This window comes from Schistocerca americana, chromosome X (assembly GCF_021461395.2).
Source record: "Schistocerca americana isolate TAMUIC-IGC-003095 chromosome X, iqSchAmer2.1, whole genome shotgun sequence".
In the NCBI taxonomy this organism is placed as follows: Eukaryota; Metazoa; Arthropoda; class Insecta; order Orthoptera; family Acrididae; genus Schistocerca; species Schistocerca americana.
In genome coordinates this window covers 597,767,326-597,790,816 of record NC_060130.1, presented here as the reverse complement: position 1 = coordinate 597,790,816, position 23,491 = coordinate 597,767,326, and the positions used below count along the sequence as shown (strand labels likewise).

Sequence of the window (23,491 nt, the reverse complement as noted above, 5' to 3'; positions counted from 1 at the left end):
GACAAGCCACCTACCTGACACCATGTTTATGTGAATGTACACTGTTGGGGCAACACCTTCAAAAGATTGCTGAGACAGTGTCAGCACATTCGGAAATCATGTACTGCACTGTTGCTGGCCTGGGCACCACCACACAGAAGAATCATGATTGTAAACTTTAAAGTAATAAATTCGTGTTCCACTAATGTTGTATCATTATTGAAAAGTCTGCCAACAAGCCTGCTCCACCACACACTGCACTTCGTCATCCCAACAACAGTATCTGTCATTCCAACAACAGTACTGGTCTCAACCCATGCACTTAAAATTGGTGTCAGGAGATTTTATGTAGTCTGCCACCATCATAGCAGAACAAAGTCTACAGCACCATTGTCATCACCATCTGGACATCCATCCTGACACAATGCAGTGCAGTGAGTGAGCATTTTCCTGACAGCCTTTCCAATTGTGTTATTGTTTGTGGCCATGTCAAATCGTACTGATTAATTCTACTCTCAGAGTGTCGTTTGTTAAACTGTGGGAACCTGCAAAGTTGCCATTGTTTATAGGAAATACCAGGGAAATGTATTTATAAGGTCCTGAATTGCCTTGGATTACAACAGTAATCTATCAGTTTAATAAGTCACAGCTGCAAAATACTAACACGAATTCTTTACAGACGAATGGAAAAACTAGTAGAAGCCAACCTCGGGGAAGATCAGTTTGGATCCCGTAGAAACACTGGAACACGTGAGGCAATACTGACCTTACGACTTATCTTAGAAGAAAGATTAAGGAAAGGCAAACCTACGTTTCTAGCATTTGTAGACTTAGAGAAAGCTTTTGACAATGTTGACTGGAATACTCTCTTTCAAATTCTAAAGGTGGCAGGGGTAAAATACAGGGAGCGAAAGGCTATTTACAATTTGTACAGAAACGAGATGGTAGCTATAAGAGTCGAGGGACATGAAAGGGAAGCAGTGGTTGGGAAGGGAGTAAGACAGGGTTGCAGCCTCTCCCCGATGTTGTTCAATCTGTATATTGAGCAAGCAGTAACGGAAACAAAAGAAAAATTCGGAGTAGGTATTAAAATTCATGGAGAAGAAATAAAAACTTTGAGGTTCGCCGATGACACTGTAATTCTGTCAGAGACAGCAAAGGACTTGGAAGAGCAGTTGAATGGAATGGACAGTGTCTTGAAAGGAGGATATAAGATGAACATCAACAAAAGCAAAACAAGGATAATGGAATGTAGTCTAATTAAGTCGGGTGATGCTGAGGGAATTAGATTAGGAAATGAGGCACTTAAAGTAGTAAAGGAGTTTTGCTATTTGGGGAGCAAAATAACTGATGATGGTCGAAGTAGAGAGGATATAAAATGTAGGCTGGCAATGGCAAGGAAAGCGTTTCTGAAGAAGAGAAATGTGTTAACATCCAGTATTGATTTAAGTGTCAGGAAGTCATTTCTGAAAGTATTCGTATGGAGTGTAGCCATGTATGGAAGTGAAACATGGACGATAAATAGTTTGGACAAGAAGAGAATAGAAGCTTTCGAAATGTGGTGCTACAGAAGAATGCTGAAGATTAGATGGGTAGATCATATAACTAATGAGGAAGTATTGAATAGGATTGGGGAGAAGAGAAGTTTGTGGCACAACTTGACCAGAAGAAGGGATCGGTTGGTAGGACATGTTCTGAGGCATCAAGGGATCACCAATTTAGTATTGGAGGGCAGCGTGGAGGGTAAAAATCGTAGAGGGAGACCAAGAGATGAATACACTAAGCAGATTCAGAAGGATGTAGGTTGCAATAGGTACTGGGAGATGAAAAAGCTTGCACAGGATAGAGTAGCATGGAGAACTGCATCAAACCAGTCTCAGGACTGAAGACCACAACAACAACAACAACAACATCATACAACAGTACCAGCTACGTATGGCACTTGTTGCAGCTACGTGTGACACTTGTTGGGTTTGGGCAATAGGTGTAGCACTGTTCAGTCGCATTGGGTCATGATCAGGTGTAAAAACCAATTTGTTTCATTGTTGTGTGTACAAATTTGTACTGTTGCCCACGGGACTGTCTTCTGGAGCAACCAAGGATCATCACTCATTGTATTTAAGTATGGGGTAGTGATTATTCATGAGTAGCCATGGTGGTGGAACGTTAAGTTGTAAGAAGTCTTTGACTGTAGTGTATCTATGTGTCTGCATTGTTATTTTGTGCTGTTCTCTTTTGTTGGGTTTTGTATAATTGTTAGTAGGTCAACAATGTCATTGTCGATTCCACAGATGACTACCCTGGAGGAAACACTGATAATTTTATCAGATGCAGTAATTCATTTAAGGATAGCACAGCAACTCACGAGTACTAGCATATGCTTCAAATAGTGAATGCATGTAATGCAGCTTTTGAGTTAAAAAAAAAAAAACGATAAAGAAAGAGGAAGTATATAAGTAAGAGGAAAAAATGGAATGGTTGGTGGGAGGAAAATGGTTAGTCCAGTGTTAAAACAAGCTGTCATTGAGAAGAGACATGAATTACATTTGAAAAGTAATCATCTGAGACTACACTATGCGAACAGGTGTCAGGAATCAAAAGTTGTTGATGCAAAGTAACATAGATTAATGTAAAAGTATCAGCTTGAATATCTTATGAAACTGTGGTGTGTGAAGTATCCACAGTGCTAGATGAAGTAAGTGTGTGCTATATGGAAGCAAATGAGTATAAGCAAGTATTGGTTTAGGTGCAGTAGTATCTATGCCATTTGGTGATAATGGTGGTTATTTTGAGGCTATGGGGTCTGCACCCAGTGTACAAGAAAGTACATGTGCCACTAACTTTTGCATTGTGCAGACAATGATTTTAAGGTACATACTATGGGGAATGACAATATTAGATCTGTTGTGAATGTTCTGGACAGTGGACTAGTACAGACACGTTTATTTCGGAAGGATGCAGATTTGTCACCACTTAGATTGGCACCACTATCTCCAAAGGAAGGGAGGAGGAGGAAGCAGAGAAGGAAAAATGCTTGCAACGTTACATATTGAGTCGACAAGACCAAATCCATTCAGGAACATGTGCCTGACGATCACAGTACATTTTATGATACTTGCAACATTATAGAAAATGAAGGTAAGAATAGATAATGTTTAATTGTTCTTAAAAGCATAGTCAAATTCAGAGAGACAGTGTTTCAGCCGAAGGAGACAGTTGTAAGTGTTACATTATCACGAAAGTATAGTCACGAAAGCAGAACCACCCAAACTGTACATGGCATCACTAAGAGTCGATGCGCACAAAGTGCTGAAGAGCACAAGGAAGTTGGTTGTAAAAAGAAAAGGTACAAAAAAGCATCACATTGCAAGGCATATCCAATCTATAAGTAACTGTAGAATACAAGAGGTAACCAGCTACGTTGACCAGTATGTCGTATGTGGTAGTACTATGAGTAGCAGTTGTGTAAGCATAGTCTCAGGATGTGTGTGTTGAGAAAATGTAAGGGAAACTTTTGAGTCAAAGACAAAGTTCCACATGATGTAGCAAAGAGTGGTTTAAAAATCCACCAGACTGACACCTTCCCTTGGCAAACATGAGAAATAAATAGTAGTAATAAGGAATACAAAAGTGGATTGTAAACTTTTATTAGAGAATAAGGACTAAACAGAGAATATAAGATTAAGAACGAACAGAACAAAAAATCTTGTGAATAAACTTTTCAAAAGTTTCAATAAGAGAACATTGTAAAGTTGTAATCATCTACGCAAAATGCACATTTCAGAGGCAAACTAAGAAAATTTTGGGGCAAATTTTTAAAGGCGAGGGAAATGTTACACAGCAGAAGCATATTATGAGAAAATGTAAAATTTTCTCAAAGTCCTATGAAGCCAGTGCAAGTCAGGCCAATGGCCCCTGTCATAATCACAAACAGGCAAATAGCCAAAAATGCAAACAGCAGAGTAAATCTAGAACACATCGTCTCACCTCCCATCGCCAAGAGGCCTCAATTGTATACTCAGCAACATGACCTCAGCAAGAAGAAGACATAATGTCATTCTAACAGCACAGCTATTTCATAAGAGAAAGTAAAAGTTTCACAAGAACACCTATCAGTCTGTTGATATGGTGGAAAAGCAACAAGCTGAAGCCCTGAATGCCATTCTGGTGAAACAGTGGGATGGTAAAAACTGTCGAGCCACGGAAAGTAGGCCAAATTTAGTCATCATCAGCCAGCCATAAAATCAATGTCTTAGCCGAGCAGCAATAAATACGCAGGCTTCTGGGCTTTCCCTTACATTACATTGCATTACACCAGATACGAGGCTGAAGCTGTGATGTGCTGCTACCATTTGCCAAGATGACTTCCGTCTTCGAAACTGCTAGCTGTCTGGTCTGACGTACTCTGTTGCTGTGAGCTGCTGGCCTCGCAACCACTGATGAGAAGACTTGGAGCTTCCACCTCCAGTTTGCTGTGCCCAACTCATGGTGTTTGGCACACTGTCCGCCTGTTACATAATTCTGGGGGGTGCACTAACTGCCGCTGCCCCTGAAAAGTACCCGTAACCAGGCTTCGATATCCCCGGCGTTCCTCGGTGGAAGGGCTATGCTGTCGCTTACGTCCACACCGTGCGTAGCTATCGAGAGATTACCAGAGCACACCCCTCCGATGTCCACAAGTGTGCTCTGGTAATACGCGGTCACTGTCCCAAGCGGCAACAATTGCTGTATGGGCTACGCCAGCTGCCACCAAGACCAGCCACCCAGCCGACGGTGGATTTACGTGTACAGATGCTGCCGAGGAAGTAATCTGTGAAGATTGCCGAGACAGCGTCACTACGTTCCGAGGCCACGTGCCGCACTGCCACTGGCTCTGGCAGTGCCACAGAGAAGGATACGTGATATTAAACTTTAAATTAATAAATTATTGTTCAACTAATGTTGTATTATTAGTGCCTAGTGCACCAACTGGCTCGCTCTACCACACTCGACACACTGTTATCCCAAAAACGGACGAGGTATCGACCCAGGCCCCTACGTAACCAATAACATAATGTGTTCGATGGAAATCGTGTAATACCTAAATCGTAGTGACTTGACACTGATTTCTATTTGGCTTCTGACAAATATGGGCAACATCATTCACATAGCTGCCACAAAATTTGATAAATTCCAGGACCCTCACTACACATAGCACGAACCTCTGTACAGAACACATTCCTCTGTGATATGTCACGTTTGACCTCTCAATAGCTTTGAAATTTTAAGGGCTATGTACATCAGTGCTTCAGGTACATCAGGCGCAAACTTTCATTAGAAACCAATAAAACTGAATTACTATCTGTGATGATGTATTACCTTTGTAAGGTTTAACACAAATGAATACAAAAGAAGGTTGGATTTAGTATTAAAATGATTAAGAAGCAGACTGCTGAGCTCGGGTATGGTTATGCATATTCTGAAGGTGACAAAGGCTCTGTGTCTTCATAAATCTTTTCCCTAGACTGGTGTTGCATCTTTTCAACACTAACCAAATATTCATCCTAATGAACATCACTCAATAACTGTTTAAGTAAGAGTTAGTTTCTCCAATACTCTGTAACAGTAGACGAAAAAATTGATTCACAATTACATGCAACAGAATGGTGTTCAGACTACTTCACAAGTGTAGAACGATCAACAGGTAGTATTAATTATTTTTGGTTGTAATGGCTATGTTTGCGAACTGTGACTCTGTGGGATAATTATTATGTTAGATTAAACATAAAGCAAATAAAAGTGACTGGTAGCAGAAATTACAAATAAATAGGTAGTATTAAACTTCACTACCAGACACATTAAAGGATATTGTTCAGCCTGAAACACATATATCTGAGAAAGGAGGAGGTTCACTTCCATCATGACAAGCCCCAACACACATCCCAACCATTACTGCAAATTCACATAAGCACAGTAACTAATACACGATTAATTTCTTATTATTGCTGTTGAAACTGTCGAATGCAATGCTAGGTCAGATGTATAATATTCCTTTGAATATAATTAACAAATTTTATAGACCACTTTTAGGATAAACCATAGTTTTACGCTGGGTTAAATGTGTTATAATGCCATATAAATCATGCTCATATGGGTATTTTCATTATTTTCATAGACAGCTGTGTATAACAAAAGATATTGTTACAATTTTAGCCCCATTTAAAAACAGAAAAAAATTCTAGGCTGGTATGACAGACACACAGATTTTGCACAAATCTTAACTTAGTCATAGTACAGAAAATTCAGGATTGAATATGACAATATTATGAAAAGAACACAGCATACAGACGAGATGTTGGGTTGCAGACAGGCACACCAAAAAAGACTGCTAAACATGTCATCTTTAGGCCAAAATGCCTTTTTTGAAAACAGACAAGACACACATACATTAATGCAAGCACCACACACACACACACACACACACACACACACACACACACACACACACGACCACTGCCTCATGTTACTGAGGTCAGAGTGTGAGCAACAGTGCATGATGGGGGAAGCAGTCTGGGTAGTGGCGATAGGCCGGGGCGGGGAGGGAGAGGGGTTGCAGGGTAGGTATGGGGGATGGTTAAGTGCTGCTTGTGGGACCAAGCAGGGACATGGTGGTGACAGAGTAGCCCAGTTAAGCGCAGTTGGGAGGTTAGATAGGGGGTGGGGGGACAGAGCTGAAAAGGATATATGTAGAGGAGGGAGCATAAGGGGCGGGGGGGGGGGGGGGGGGGGAGAGACTGTGGGTGTGTTGGTGGAACAGAAGGCTGTGTAATACTGCCAGGGAGCAGGAAAGGGGGTAGATGGGTGAAGGACAGGGACTGACAAAGGTTGAGGCCAGACGGGTTACAGAAATGTACGATATATTGCAGAGAAAGTTAGCACCTGCGCATTTCAGAAAAGCTGGCATTGGCAGGAAGGATTCAGAGGGCACAGGCTGTGAAGCAGTCACTGAAGTGAAGAATGTTGTTTTAGGCAGCACAGTCAGTGACTGGGTGGTCCAGCTGTCTTTTGGCCACAGTTTGTCAGTGGTCACTCATGGGGACAGGCAGTTTGTTGGTTGTCAGGCCCACATAGAATGCAGCACAGTGGTCGCAGCTTAGCATATACATCGCATGACTAGTTTCACAGGTATCCTTGCCTTTGATGGGATAGGTGACACCTGTGATTGGACTGAAATGGGTTGAGGCATTAAGTCTATTACAGGCATACGGTCAGTGAGGCAAGGGGATGGGAACAGGGGTGGAGCAGGGATGGGCAAGGATCTTGCTTAGGTTTGGTGGGCAGCGGAATACCACTGTGGGATGGATGGGAAGGATAGTAGGTAGGATATTCCTCATTTCAGGGCACAATGAGAGGCAGTCAAAACCCTAGAGGAGAATGTGATTCAGTCTCTCCAGTCCTGGATGGTATTGAGTCACAAGAGTAGTGCTCCTTTGTGACTGGACAACAGGACTCTAGGAGGTGGTGGGTGACTGGAGAGAGTGGGCATGGAAGATCTGTTTCTGTATAAGTCTGGGAGGGTAATTCTAGTATGTGAAGACCTCAGTGAGACCTTTGGTATATTTGGAAAAGGACTGCTCATCACTACAGATGCAACAGCTGTGAGTGGCTAGGCTGCATGGAAAGTACTTCTAGGCATGGAATGGGTGGCATCTGTTGAAGTGGGGGTATTGCTGGTGGTTAGTAGGTTTGATATCGACAGAGGTTACTGGTGCAGCCATCTTTAAGATGGAGGTCAACATTGAGGAAGGTGGCTTGTTGGGTTGAGGTGAAGTGAATGGGGGAGAAAGTGTTGAGGTTCTTGAGGAATGTGCATAAGGTGTTCTCACTCATGACCCAGACCATAAAGATGTCATCAACAAATCTGAACCACATGAGGGGTTTGGGAATCTGGTTGGTTAGGAAGGATTCCTCTAGATGGCTCATGAATAGGTTGGTATAGGATGGTGCCATGTGGGTGTCCATTGCCATACCATGGATTTGTTTATAGGTGATGCCTTCACAGATGAAGTAAGTGCTGATGGCTATATAATTGGTCGTGGAGACTGGGAAAGAGGTTGTAGGTTCGGATTCAGTCTGGAACTGGGAAAGGGGCTGTTCCATAGCAGCACGGGCATGGGCATTAGGGATGTTAATGTAAAGGAAGATGGCCTCAATAGTGATGAGGGGGGCACCATGTGGTAAAGTAACAGGGACTATGGAGAGTCAGTGGAGGAATGGTTGGTGTCTTTTATGTAGGAGGGTAGGTTATGAGTAATAGGCTGAAGGTGGTGGCCTACGAGAGCAGAGATTCTATAAGTGGGGGCACAGTAACTAGCCACAAAGGGACCTTCTGGGTGGTTGGGTTTATGGACTTTAGGAAGCATGTAGAAAGCAAGAGTGTAGGGAGTGGGTGGGGTGAGGAGAGGGAGGGAGGGAGGGAGGGAGGGAGGGAGGGAGGGAGGGAGGGAGGGAGAGAGAGAGAGAGAGAGAGAGAGAGAGAGAGAGAGAGAGAGAGACTCAGGCGAATGGTTCTGGGATGAGCCTAAGGATTTGAGGAGGCCACCAACTCTCCATAGTTCTTGTTCCTTTACCATATGGCACCCTGCCCATCATCATTAACATCACCTCCCTGCACGCTAACACCCTAATGCCTATGGCCTTGCTGCTACTGAACACAACCCTTTCCAATGCCTGCCTGATTCCAAACCTACAACCTCTTTCCTGTTCACCATCACCAACTACATTTCACCCACAATTACTTCATCTTTTAAATGTATCGCCTATAAACAAATGTGTGGTACAGCAATGGGCTCCTGCATGGCACTATTCTATAGTAACTATTCATAGGCAATCTAGAGGAATCCTTCTGAAGCACTCACAATCCCAAACCCTTCACACGGTTTAGAATCATTGGTGATATCTTCATGATCTGGAAGACAGGTGAGGACACCCCATCGACATTCTCCCAGACCCTCAACACCTACTCCCCCCCTTCATTTCACTTGGTCCTCCTCAAACCAACAAGCCACCTTCCTTGATGTTGCCCTCCATCTGAAAGATAGCTACATCAGTACCTCCATCCATATCAGACCTATCAACCACCAGCAAATACCTCCATTTCAACAGCTGCTGCCCATTCCATACCAAGAAACCCCTTCTGCACAGCAAAGCTACACATGGTCGCCATGTCTGCAGTGACGAGCAGTCCCTCTTCAAATATACCAAAGGCCTTGCTGAGGCCTTCACCTGACTGAAGTTACCCTCCCAACCTTGTACACAAACAGATTTCCCATGCCTTATCTTTCCCATCACCCACTATTTCCCAGAGTTGCACCATCTGGCCACAAAGGAGTACTCCCCTTGTGTCTTAGTACCACCCAGAACTGGATCAACTGGAACACGTTCTTCACCAGAGTTTCAACTACCTCTTCTTGTGCCCTGAAATGAGAAATGTCCTACCCACTATCCTTCCCACCCCTCCTACAGTGGTATTCCATTGCCCATCAAACCTACACAATATCCTCGTTCATCCCTACTCCACCCCTGCTCGCAACCCCTTGTCTCACTGAACATACCCCTGTCATAGACCTTGATGCAAGACCTGTCCCACCACCACCACCTACTCCAGCTCAGTCACCAGCATCACTCATCCCATCAAAGGCAGGGCTACATGTAAAACTAGTCATATGACCAATAAGCTAAGCTGCAACCACTGTCCTGCATTCTACATCGTTACAACTGATAAGCTGCCTGTTGGTATGAATGGCTACCGACATACTGAGGACAAAAGATGGCTGGACCACACAGTCATTGAGTGTGCTGCCCAAAACAACATTCTTCACTTCAATGACTGTTTCACAGCCTGTGCCATCTGAATCCTTCCTACCAATGCCAGCTTTTCTGCATTATGCAGGTGGGAACTTGCTCTGCAGTATATCCCACATTCCTGTAACACATCTGGCCTCATCCTTTGTCAGTCCCTGTCCTTCACCCACCACTTCCCTGCTCCCTGTCCAGAACTACACAGCATTCTGTTCCACCAACACACCCACAGTCTCTCTCTCTCTCTCTCTCTCTCTCTCTCTCTCTCTCTCTCTCTCTCTCTCTCTCTCTCCCTCCCCCCCTCTCCTCTTCTACTTCTCTCCTTCTTGGCTCCCCACCCCATGTATAACCTCACAACTGACCAACTGCACCTAACTGCCTACCCTGTCACAACCACGTCCCTGCATGCTCCCACAAAAAGCACTTTACTGTCCTCCACCCCCACACGCCTATCTTTTCCCCTTACCATCCCGACCAACCCTCCCCCTCCAGATTTCTTCTCCCATCATGCACAGTTAGTCACAGTCTGGACTCAGTGGCCAGAGACAGAGGTCATGTGTGTGAACTGTGCTTGCATAAGTGAGTGAATGTGTGTGTGTGTGTGTGGGTGTGCGTGCACAGACGTGTGTGTGCGCTCGCACGTGCGTGTGCACGTGCATTTTTGATTTACTTTCAAAAAAGGCATTTTGGCCGAGAGCTCACATATTTAGCAGTCTTTTTGGTGTGCCTGTCTGCGACTCCACATCTCCTCTACATGGTGAGAAGCAATCTATCCTTTTCATAATACTTTCATCACACATATAAGTACATTTTACAGTTACTCCTGAAAGATATGATAATATGGTGTGTAGCTTACGAAGGCTCCTCAGGTACTACAGGATCCACTGTCCTAATTTTTCGAGGTATTACTACCACCTCAATATCATTTTCTGGAAAATCCAGGACATGGTGCAATGGATCCCGTTCCAGAAGCATTTGATTTAACTGAACAAATTCTTCATAATCCATTGGCTCCACAACGTCATACAATGATGCCTGTAAATAAATATTGAATATTTAAAAAATATGCACTCAGTTAATATCCATAATTGTTTCATGGTCTTGCAGGATTAATAAATGTGCATGTTCTCTCTCTCTCTCTCTCTCTCTCTCTCTCTCTCTCTCAACAACAACAACAACAACAACAACATGAATCCTACAGAAGATAATGTAGAAGAATCTATTCCCAACAAACAAGGCTACTGGGTTCTGTGATTATTCCTTATTAACTACATTTATAATCACAGATTCTTCTGATGTACATGTGTTAGGAAACGGCATACAGAGGGCACTGTAATGTATCTTATAACAGGTATTTCAGTTTGCTCAATTTTCTGTATTCACATGCCATCCTTCCTAGACTGTCATGGAGGAAAGGCGAGGTTTCAGTGTTGTCAATTACTTCAGCAACAGAGTACTTTTGGTGAACAACTGTAAGAACAGTTATCAAATGTTGCACATATAAAAATCAAACATAACCTTATAAACAAAGGCAAAAAAATCTGATAAATAGACTTTGGGGAACAATAAATGGTAGTTTTACTGCAGGAAAATGCCTAGCTAACACAGTGACAAGCTAAATTAGCAGAGACATAAAAGAAGGGGCAGGGAAACTGGCCAGATCTGAGTAAAATCTGAATGCTGGATTAATTACTGCTGGATGATAAACTGGGCAGCCATGGTAAGGTTGCCAGACAGATTCCCAAACATGTTTAGAACAATGTCATGCTGATTTCCTACCTCCACCTCACAAACATACAAACAGTGTAAATACGAAAATACACAGAGTGAGTTCACATGATCCACAGGCAGATAGTGTGAAAGACGTTCGTGCCTTTAGGATTGTAAAGTGCAAATACTATTTATTCAACACAAACTATAGTTAATTACACTGTGTAATCATTAACTGCAAAGACACTGTATATCTCATTCATTTGTTGGAAGTTCAGGGACAAAATGTATCAGACAACTTACTAAGTCAGCTCCCCCTCATCCCCAAGTTTCAACGATATTTGCAGTTGAAGCACAGGTGGCACCCAAAATGAGTTGAGACTGGAGGTTTAGTCGAAGATACAGATTGTGAAGGCACAAGACCAGGTACATCCGGTGCCCTCGTGGTATTGGATATAGGTAGCATTTCGATGTTACCTGGTGGCCCTGAATTGGTGAGACTCTCAGTTGGGTTAAAGGCTGGCTTCAGTCTGTCGACAGGTAATGTGATGGAAGAGCCACTGATGTCAACATTGAATGTTCTATAGTGGTGCCAATACCGTATGTGGGCCATCGTACAGCGGTTCGACATGTTCTCAAGTGGCATTACGTCATACGAAAACCTGTTTGCAGGACTGTAGGTCATAGAGAACAGTTGGTTGCTGGTTAGAATATTCTTTTCAAACAGCCAGACAGAGATTGTGAATCTGTAAGCATATAGCAAAGTCTGAGGTTTCAATAATATTATTTGAATCTGCAAGAGACTGATGACCTCAGAAGTTAAGTCCCATAGTGCTCAGAGCCATTTTTTTTTAATCTGCAGGAAAATCTAAAGAGATTCTGGTCATATGTAAAATACACCAGCAGCAAGGCATAATCAATATCTTCACTGCACAATAACAATGGTAATGTTACAAATCCAAGTGTCAATGAAGTGGGGTTACTAAACACAGTTTTCCAAAGTTCCTTTGCCAATGAAGACAAAGTAAATATTCCAGAATTCAAATCAAGAACAGCTATCAGGCTGAGAAACTTAGAAACTGATTTTCTTGGCACAGTGAAGCAACTTGAATCACTTAATAATGCAAATCTCCCAGCACAAACTGTTTACCAATTAGTTTAGTTTCAGAGTATGCTGATATAACAGTGCCATACTTAGCAGTCAGTTGCCAGCTGAAAAATCTGTACCCAAAGACTGGAAAGTTGCACAGGTCACACCAGTACTCAAGAAGGGTAATAGGAGTAATCCAATGAATTACAGACTCACATCACTGACACTGATCTGCAGTAGAATTTTATAAACTGTGTTCAAACATTATGAACTACCTCGAAGAATACAGTCTATCTACACAGTCAGCATGGATTCAAGAAATATTGTTCTTGTGAAATACAACTAGTTCTTTATTCGCACAAAATAATGAGTACTATCAACAGGGAATCTCAAACTGATTACTTATTTCTAGATTTCCACAAGGCTTTTGACACCATTCCTCACACAAAACATCTAATTAAACTGTATGCCTATGGAATGTTGTCCCAGCTGTGTGACTTGATTCACAATTTTCTGTCAGAAAGGTTACAGTTTGTAGTAATCGAGGGGAAAGTCATCAGGTAAAATAGAAGTGATATCTGGTGTTCCCCAAAGAAGGTCCTCTGTTGTTCCTAAGCTACATAAATGATTTAGGAGACAATCTGAGCAGCCCTCTTCGATTGTTTGCAGATGATGGTGTCATTTACTTGGCAACTGACTCTATATAAAGAAAAGTGTGTGGTCAGGTTATAATAGAGGGAAACATTCCACGTAGGAAATATATATCTAAAAACAAAGATGATGTGACTTACCAAATGAAAGTGCTGGCAGGTCGACAGACACACAAACAAACACAAACATACACACAAAATTCAAGCTTTCGCAACAAACTGTTGCCTCATCAGGAAAGAGGGAAGGAGAGGGAAAGACGAAAGGAAGTGGGTTTTAAGGGAGAGGGTAAGGAGTCATTCCAATCCCGGGAGCGGAAAGACTTACCTTAGGGGAAAAAAAGGACGGGTATACACTCGCACACACACACATATCCATCCACACATATACAGCTGTATATGTGTGGATGGATATGTGTGTGTGTGCGCGCGAGTGTATACCCGTCCTTTTTTCCCCCTAAGGTAAGTCTTTCCGCTCCCGGGATTGGAATGACTCCTTACCCTCTCCCTTAAAACCCACTTCCTTTCGTCTTTCCCTCTCCTTCCCTCTTTCCTGATGAGGCAACAGTTTGTTGCGAAAGCTTGAATTTTGTGTGTATGTTTGTGTTTGTTTGTGTGTCTGTCGACCTGCCAGCACTTTCATTTGGTAAGTCACATCATCTTTGTTTTTAGATATATAAAGTGTGTGGTCAGTCACATAAGTACTAACAGAAATCCATTAAATTTTGGTTACACAATAAACTCCACAAATTCAACTCAATAGCTAGCGATTGCAATTATGAACAGATTAAATTGTAAGGATCACACAGAAAATGTTACGCGAGAAGGTGAACCAAAGACTGTGTTTTATTAGCAGAACAGTCAGAAGATGCAACAGGTCTACTGAAGAGAATGCCTACACAATGAATGGCTATCCTCTTCTAAAGTACAGCTGCAAAGTATGTGATCCTTATCAGACAGGATTGATGGAGGACACAGAAAAAGTTCAAAGAAGGGCAGTTTGTTTTGTATTATTGCAAAATACAGGAGAGTGTGTCACGGATATGATATGCAAGCTGGAGTAGTAATCATTAAAATGAAGGCATTTTTCATTGCGATGACATCTTTTCATGAAATTTCAATCACCAATATTCTCCTCTGAATGTGCCCACCTACATAGGAAGAAATGAGAATCATAATAAAATAAGAGAAATCAGTTCTCACATGGAAAAACTTGTGTGTATGTTTTTTTCATGCGCAGTTCGAGAGTGGACCAGCAGAGAAATAATCTGAAGGTAGTTTGATGAACCCTCTGCAGAGAAGTGATGTAGATGTGTTGGTGAAGAATTCTCCAGGCAATTAAACTGTTTGTCCAATAATAATTCAGCAATTGTCACATTAAACATCATCTTTGAAAGCCATTTGGGAGGCCCAGTACAAAATAGGGATGCCATCAATCCATGTGGTGTTGCATCTAAGTGAGGCCTTTAATTGTTGATGCAGCAATTCCCCAAGACCATTTGTATCTGAGTGGTAGGCACAGGTGCGAATTTGGTTGATGTCACACAATGCTGAAAGTGCTTTAAAAAGATATGATTCAAACTGGTTTCCCTGATTGATAGTGATGCAGAGGGATACACCAAAGCATACAATCCACTTACAAAAGGAGGTAATTGCTGCTTTTGCATCTTTAATTCGATAGGTTTCATACCAAAGAAAGAAACAGTCAATCACAGTCAGGCAGTATTGATGTCCTCCTTATGGTGGTAAAGGTCAAACAATGACAATGTGGACATGTTCAAATTGTTGACTGGTTGGGTTGGAAGTACCAAGTGGAGCTGTAATGTGTGGAGTTATTTTTTTGTGGTGATAGGTATTGCACTGGTGGACAAATTCCTTGTAATCCTTCTTGACATTTGGCCAAACAACTGCCTTTTTCACTATACATAGAGTAGCCCTTACTACTGGATGGGAGAGGATGTGGAGAGAGGAAATTGCCTGCTGGCACAAATCTGCTGTAATGAAGGGTCATGCTTGTGAGATTGATACATCACAGTACAGTGCTATTTTAAAATACGGTTTCTGATTATATCAAGAGCTGTAGCCTGACAATGTTTTGAGGAATGTTTTTAGTTTGTTTTCTCCTTCCTGGGTACTGACAAGTGCTACAAAGTCAAGTTCCCATGCAACGGCATCAGCCTGAGAATGTGCATCAGCTGGTCCATTCTGCTTGCCACCAACAGGTCAAATATCCACAGTAAATTGTGCAGTTAAGTCAAAATGGCGTGGTGATGCCTCACCTGGCTTCTGATAGAAGGCAAACACAAGTGGCTTACGGTCTCTGAATGCGGCATGCTGCACAGAGCTCACAGTCAAGTACTGGCCAATCGCCAATCTGCTTGTGAAGGAATTATTTTTTTTTTTTTTTTTTTACTGAATAAAGCCATGGGTTGCCAGTTATGTTGTACATGTTGTAATACAGCTCCAATGGCAGTTGTTGATGCATCCATCATAATTGTGAGAGGTGCTACAGGGAGAGAATGACTTAATAATGCAGCCTCTACAATGTCAGCTGTCACTCTTGCAAAGGATGCTTCCTTTTCTTTAGTCCGGTGCACCATGTCTTCAAGTTTAAGTGAACCTTCTAGGAATTCATTGAGAACTACTGCCAACAATGAAGAACTGCACACAAAACAGCACTAAAAATCTGTCAAGTCCAAGAAACAGTGTAATTCACATATTTGAGTGAACTGTGGAAACAGAGAAATAGCATCCACTCTGTCCTGCAGCATCAGCATTACTTGTGTGTTGATAAGGTACTGTAAAAACTTTACTTCTATGACTCCAAAGACACATTTTGATGGGTTAATTACTAAGCCATATTCTCCTAGTCTATTGAACATTTGCTGTAGGTGTGGTAGATGCTCTGCTTTTATGGACAACACATTACAAGCACATCATCAACTTAGACATATCAGAACTAAGTCTCTAGTTATTTCACCTACGAAGTGCCAGAAAGTCTGAATGGCATGGCACTGCACAATCTGAATGGTGTGCAAACGGTAGTTTTGGGAATACCTTCTGGGGTAATGGATGTATGATAAAAGGCACAGATGAGATCAATTATGGAGAAAACTTTCTTGCCAAGAATGAGCATAGCAAAGTCTTCTGTATGTGACACAAGGTAGCAATCAGGTATCATTCTGATATTAATTTAACAACAGTCGCCCCAAGGGTGTCACTTATTGGGGACAATATGGAGTAGCAAGGCCCAGCTACTGTCTAACGGGCAATAGATCCCTTGCACTAACATGAAATAGCACCCTTGCTTAGCAATTTTGACTTTGGAGGCAGATGAGGTGGCCACGAATGGGCTGGTGGTTCCCGTATGGTGACAATGTTACATACCGTTTAATTTTTACCAGTGCTGGAGCAGGCAATAGATGAGTAAATCCAGGGAATTAACAAAGCAGGTCATTATATGTGAATCACCAGCAGTCACTTTCACACCAACAGGGTTCCAGAATGAGAATTTCACTCTGCACCAGTGTGTGCACTGAAATGAAACTTCCTGGCAGATTAAAACTGTGTGCCAGACCAAGACTTGAACTCCGGATATTTGCTTTTCGCGGGCAATGTCCCGAGTTCGAGTCTTGGTCCAGCACACAGTTTTAATCTGCCAGGAAGTTTCATATCGGCGCACACTCCGCTGCAGAGTGAAAATCTCATTCTGGAAACATCCCCCAGGCTGTGGCTAAGCAATGTCTCCGCAATATCTTTTCTTTCAGGAGTGCTAGTTCTACAAGGTTTGCAGGACAGCTTCTGTAAAGTGGAAGGCAGGAGACGAGGTACTGGCAGAAGTAAAGCTGTGAGTACCGGGCGAGAGTCATGCTTCGGTAGCTCAGATGGTAGAGCACTTGCTCGCGAAAGGCAAAGGTCCCAAGTTTGAGTCTTGGTCCGGCACACAGTTTTAATCTGCCAGGAAGTTTCATCAACAGGGTTATTGGCATGGCACAAGGTGTCAATGACTTGACAACTGTGTGACACAGTCAAGCAGGCATTGATGGTGAAGATGTGGGGGGATGCTGTAAACTAATAAGAAATCTGCTCCAACAACTGGGTACAGCAGGTCTGTGACAATGTATCTCCGTATGAATTCATATTGAAGATTGAAGTTTAGATGTAAAATGGCAAGGGAATAGGTCTTGGTGGAATGTCCACTGGCAGCATGCAAATGATTGCCTTTGGTATTTCACTCTGCAAGATGAGAAGAAGAGTAAACCGAAGATCCTACACCTGTATCAATGAGGAATTGTAGCTTAGTAAAGTGCTCTGTTACGAGCAGATGACGGCTGCCCAGACAAAGTGGCCACTGCTGTTACTCATTTCCAGAGGCATTTTTCCCTGTCACAGGGTGGTCAACACGGCCGACCTGCAGCTACAAATCTTCTGTGATACTGACAGCCTGGTGGGTGAGATGCTTGTTTTTGCTGAAAGAGTGTCACCATCACGATGCTCGTGCGGAGTGCCATATTTGTAGAGCTGCACCTTGCTTAACTAGTTCAGTTACTTGTGCTTACAATGCTTCCAAAGGACTGTCTGTCCTGACAGAGATGGTTGATGCACTGGGAGAGACATACATTTGACTATTCCGTCAGGTGTTTGAGCGAGATCATTGAGGTTACCAGTGCAAACTGTACTGCCTGTGCATCTGCAGGCAAGATAACAGCCACATATTCCATAGAATATTGTTGTTAACTGCAGTCCCTGCCAGTGTGCAAAAAGGACAAAGTAGCTGAGATGGTGTGCAGTTATTGAGTTCTTCAGTGCAAAGCAATTTACCAAGTCGTTTGGCTTCTGACTGCAACAAGCACATTATAAGCACATGTTTGATAGAGGTAAATTTTTCAGTGCTTGGCACTGAAGCTAGGATACATTGTACTTCCATACCCATTTGTTTGCTAAGTGCAGGCACCACATAAATGGATTTAGTTTTGTCCGAGGTGACGTGGCCCAAGACAAACTGGCTCTGAAGTTGGGTGAACCGCAATATAGGATTACCTGACCAGAAGAGCACGGCTTTTACTGCAATTGGACTAAGGAACATGTTTTATCACTGATAAGGCAGGGCTTGCAGGACTATATGTTAATTGTGGTAGGCATAGATTGTGTGATACAGTAAGTTGTTCACAAGTAGTCCTGTGCAACACAGTTGATGCAAAATTTTACATTAGACATATTTTATCATTTCTGCGTGAGACTCAATTTTTCTGTGTGTTATGCAACCTTTATGGCACACGATTCGGAAACTTATGGTCGCCAAATGTTGTGTGGAATCAAAATTTATTCCACACAATATGTAATACTTAATTGCATTGCATAATCATAAACTTCAAAAAACATCTGTACATCATTCATTTGTTTGAAGTTCAGAGACAAAACAAACAAATCAGAGTGTCTACATGACAAACAACATGTATCAGACAATTTACTGCCCACAGACTAAAGCATTATTTTAATTCCAGACAGGCCAGTCAGTCTCACAGATAAATTACTGATCAAAAGCAAGCAGAGAGTCATTAACTATAGATGTTGAAACTGCAAGGTAATGCTGACAAATCTGAAGCCAAAGTATAGCACACCATCAATCGTAGCTAAAACACTAATATTAAAAGATATACTCACCGAAGAGAGTGATAAGAGATTCTGATTCTTAGAATCCTGACTGTAAGATGATGATGCAATTTGTCTTCTAACTTCTGCAGCATGTTGCCTGTAATTAAATGGATATCTGGTGAGTTTCACGAGTCTAAAAACATCAAATCAACTAGGGGATAGTGAAAAATTAACACCACAGAGTAAGGTTCCAGCATTAATTATGTTATAATCACGTATTATACAATGGACATCTATACATACTATAAATTGAAGTCCCCTGCAGTGTTTTTCTGTCTGCGTGTGGAGCCTCATGCCGGGAATTACTGTAGGAATTTTGATATGGGGGCATGTCACTAGTTGTTTGTAATCATAAACACATGGCTGTACACCTATGAACAGATTTTCTTTAACAATAACTTAAATATTTTGTATAGTCTCCTCTAGCTACAATGCAGCCTTGCACAATCAGGCATACAGACTATCACAGAGGTACCAGATGTCATGTGGCGAGATGGTGTTTCACATTGCTTTCACATTTGTTGCAACTGGTTAAGGGCTGTCACAGGCAATGTAGAATTGGTCAGATGTCATCTCACACATACTCACTGTTAGAGAGATCTGATGATTTTGAAGGCCTGGTGAGTTGATGAACAAATTGGAGCACATGTTGGGTAACATTAAAAGGGTGAATTCTGGTCCTGCAACCTCAACTAATACAAAAAGGGTACATCAATAATTATATGCTATGGCTCTCTAGAGTTAGTCCTGTGCATTGCTATGACACTCGATCCCAATTTGTGTCAGAGTCACCATGTGATAGGTGAAGAGCTACTCATGTGCTGCCCATGTGATATGTGTATCCATATGTTGCCACTGTCAAGAAACAGCATGACAAGAATGTGCACTGTCTTTGTACCACAGACACCAATACTGATGCTTCATCTCCAATATGTTTGGCAATTCTCCTGAACAATCATACATCCTCCTACTGTCCCACAATACAACATGGTTGTAATCCAGTCAATTGCATGAACTGTGCTTGTTATCATCCTCACACGTCTCTAATGTTCACCAATCCGTACGATGATCCCAACAACAGACCATTCTTTTAGCAACACTATAACAGTAGAAATGGACAAAGAAGTTTCATGCTGAACATGTGGTTTTTACTCCATCTACATTGAAGTACTTTGAATTGTTCAGATGGACTGCAAGATTGTACTGTAAAAGCATTAGGGTGAAAGTCGTCTGTATCCTTAGAAGGAACGAGCCTGGAATTTGGGTTTAGTGAAGACACAGAAAACATAAATTTGAATTATCGATTGGGGATCTTAACACTGCTCTTCACAAAAGCCAATCCAGTCCCTTAACCACACTATCACCTTACTTTGTAAGGAAAAGACCAGAGCTTAATCTCTCATTAACAGTGACATCAATACACAGAGCACTGGTTCAGTTTGTTAAGGTTGGTGAAGGCTATGCTAAACGAGTCACCCAGCAATCATCTAGAGCTATTTACAGAAACCACAGGAGACTTCAATCAGGATGGGTAGGCCCATGACTAAAGATTGCTTCTTTACCACTGATCCATCATGAACAGTGAGGAAAAGTTGACCCGATGAGTTGAATAATGACGTTAGAGCAAATGTGTACTCCTGAAATTTCTGGTTCCCAGTTGTAAGATGGATCTTGTGTAACTGAAGTATAAGCAGTCCAACCAAATTATATTTTTTCTGCCACTACTGCCATACTTGGTCATAAAATATGGAACAGAACATGTCGGTGGTTTTAAGGAATACAGATTATGTTCGTGTGAACCGATTTCTTTAAAATGACACACACTGTCATTTCTTTGAATTACAGGATGAACACAGAGCATTCAGCAAAGTACAGAAACAATACAGCCACAAATACTAAACAATGATTCCATGGATGATGAAGGACAAAGGAGAAGGATCTAGCTCCTCTATGTTTCCTGGAACTAAAATATTGGTGGTGTTTGTAAATTTTTATTGTTATTAGTTTCAAACATTTGAAGTTAGACAATTATGTTAATCTCAAAACTAAGGCCCAGAAACCCCACCAAGAACCTACACTTGAAAACAGTGCTTCTTGATTCGGGTTAACTAAAACAACATTGCAGTTAATTCAAGTGTACCATCCAGACCAAGTGCTATCATTACAATAAACTTGATCAGTGTGCAGATTACTAGACTTTGAATTCTGACAACAATGCATGCTGCAGTAGTTTGTAGAGTGAGTTCTCTATTAACGAAATGGTCCTTTGCTATATGAGCCAGTGATATTGTGGTATTGGGTAATCCAGTGCGACAATTTTTTTGCTTGCATTTAGAAAGTATGCCAAGATATGGGTCTAATAAAAGAGTGAAGGTAATTTATTTCTCTCTGTGACATGTTCATAACAACAATTCTATAAAAAAATATTTTGCAACAGAGATATTTGTTGACGCCATATAAAATAAAACTCACTCTCCATAACTAAACAATAGGCCCTACTTCCTGCAATGTGGTGGTCACAGCAATTTCCCATGTGGTCTCTCCACATTATAGCGATAATCTCTAGTCTCCACAGTATACCACTGCTCATCATCATTTTGGGAAATTTAAAGCATTTTCTATGAAAAAAGTAATGATGAAAAACAGAGAGTAATGTACAGTGCTTGTTTGATGGAGATGTGGCAAAACTGTCCAGACAGACATATCTATTTTCCAGGTACCTAGCACAAGAGAGAGTGAGAACAGTGACAGGAAATTACAGCACATGGACAGCAAAATTACTAATGCAAGATGTTGTGACTTGGCGAGACAGCCAAGCCACTATGAGGTAGCCAAAAGGCACGCGTTTTAGCTCACTCAGGCTAGCGTGAGGTCTGGAACAGTTAAAGGAGTTGAGTCTAGTAAAAAAAGTACGTAGCTTCTGGAATACTTAACTTTAATCCATAATTGGTGAACATCGGTCTGACGGTACATGCATCACAAGATAAATAGCAAATGATAATGGCGCCTTGCTAGGTGGTAGCAAATGACGTAGCTGAAGGCTATGCTAACTATCGTCTCGGCAAATGAGAGCGTAATTTGTCAGTGAACCATGGCTAGCAAAGTCGGCTGTACAACTGGGGCGAGTGCTAGAAAGACTCTCTAGACCTGCTGTGTGGCGCCGCTCGGTCTGCAATGACTGACAGTGGCGACACGCGGGTCCGACGTATACCAGTGGACTGCGGCCGATTTAAAGGCTACCACCTAGCAAGTGTGGTGTCTGGCGGTGACACCACACAAGAACAGTTCATACAGAACACAGGATGAGATACTTTAATGGATCTACCTTTCTGATTAAAATTGATCCAAAAATTTAATTGAATTACACACTTATCCCAATTAGCTTGTGATGAATGTTTATCTTAACAAAAGAAACGTAATTGCAACATGATCTTGTCTAAAATGCCTTGAAGCCATTAGATATTATACACTTTTGAATTTGAAACACACTGTGACCGCTGTGATATAGGGAAAGCATTTCAGGACTACAGGAAAAAAGTGTAAATATGGCTATGCGAAACCCAAATTACAAATTATCCACCACTGAGCAATACCCAAACAAAATGAATACTCGCAGTATAGAACTGGAAATTACATCAGCTGATGCAGAAACAAACAATGAGTAAATGTGCAATTCTGCAGTTTCATATTTTTGTACCTCAACACCTTGCACAGAGAAACTATACTATACTGCTTTCTCATGAATTTTCTTCTAATTAATGCATCACTCAAATAACTAAATGTCAGCAATTTTATGAAGTGCACAACTTTGCATTTATTTATATAGAGATAGTTGCTATCCTTCATATCAGAGTAATATGTTATCAAAATCTAATTTGATATTGCTGTCAATTTTAATGGATAGAATTTCCTCATCAATAACTGCACTTTTTGTGCAAAACTTGGAATTGCAACTAACATTTTAGCTAAAACATTAATGTATAACATGAGCAGCTAAAGTCCAATTACACTCCCCTGGGAGACAGTAGACATTGTTTCAGTGTCTGCAGATGACACTAACAAGTATGTATTTTTCTGTCAGGAAATTTCTGATACAGTCACAGATCTGGTTAGATATCCCATAAGCACATACAGCATCAGTGTGGTACTGAATTAAAAACTTTTTACGAGTCTAAAAACATCAAATCAACCTGGTTTGCTCTGTGTGCAAATTGTGGAACTCATACCTATTTCCATTGAGAATATAATCTTTTGGTCCTGGTAGAGCATAATTTTTGAACTTGGAATATGTTACAGTATTCTACTACAAACAGATGTGAGTGATAACAGATGATAGTTCTGTTGATTAGTCCCCCCCCCCCCCACCACCACCACCACACCATCACCACCACCACCACCAAATCTTTTTTGCAGATTTCCGTGTCCTGTCATCACTTTCAGTGACAGAGAACACATCTCTGCTCAAGCTATCTGCAGTAAATTGCTATCAACAGTTGAGCAAATACTCTCACAAAGTCTGTGAATAATTTTACATGGACTCATTACTTATTGCTACAGCACTTATCTTAGT

The 23,491-nt window shown here is 41.6% G+C and overlaps 1 protein-coding gene across 1 annotated transcript in view; it reads right to left on the bottom strand.

Moving 5' to 3' along the window:
* LOC124555399 (dedicator of cytokinesis protein 7) overlaps positions 1–23,491 on the bottom strand; it is a 258,351-nt gene that overhangs the window by 214,104 nt on the left and 20,756 nt on the right. Inside the window, exons 2-3 of the mRNA XM_047129295.1 lie at positions 18,931–19,018; positions 10,676–10,854 (exon numbers count right to left, since the gene is read on the bottom strand). Coding sequence (XP_046985251.1) covers positions 10,676–10,854; positions 18,931–19,018 — 267 coding nt within the window. The remainder of the gene's footprint in view (positions 1–10,675; positions 10,855–18,930; positions 19,019–23,491) is intronic.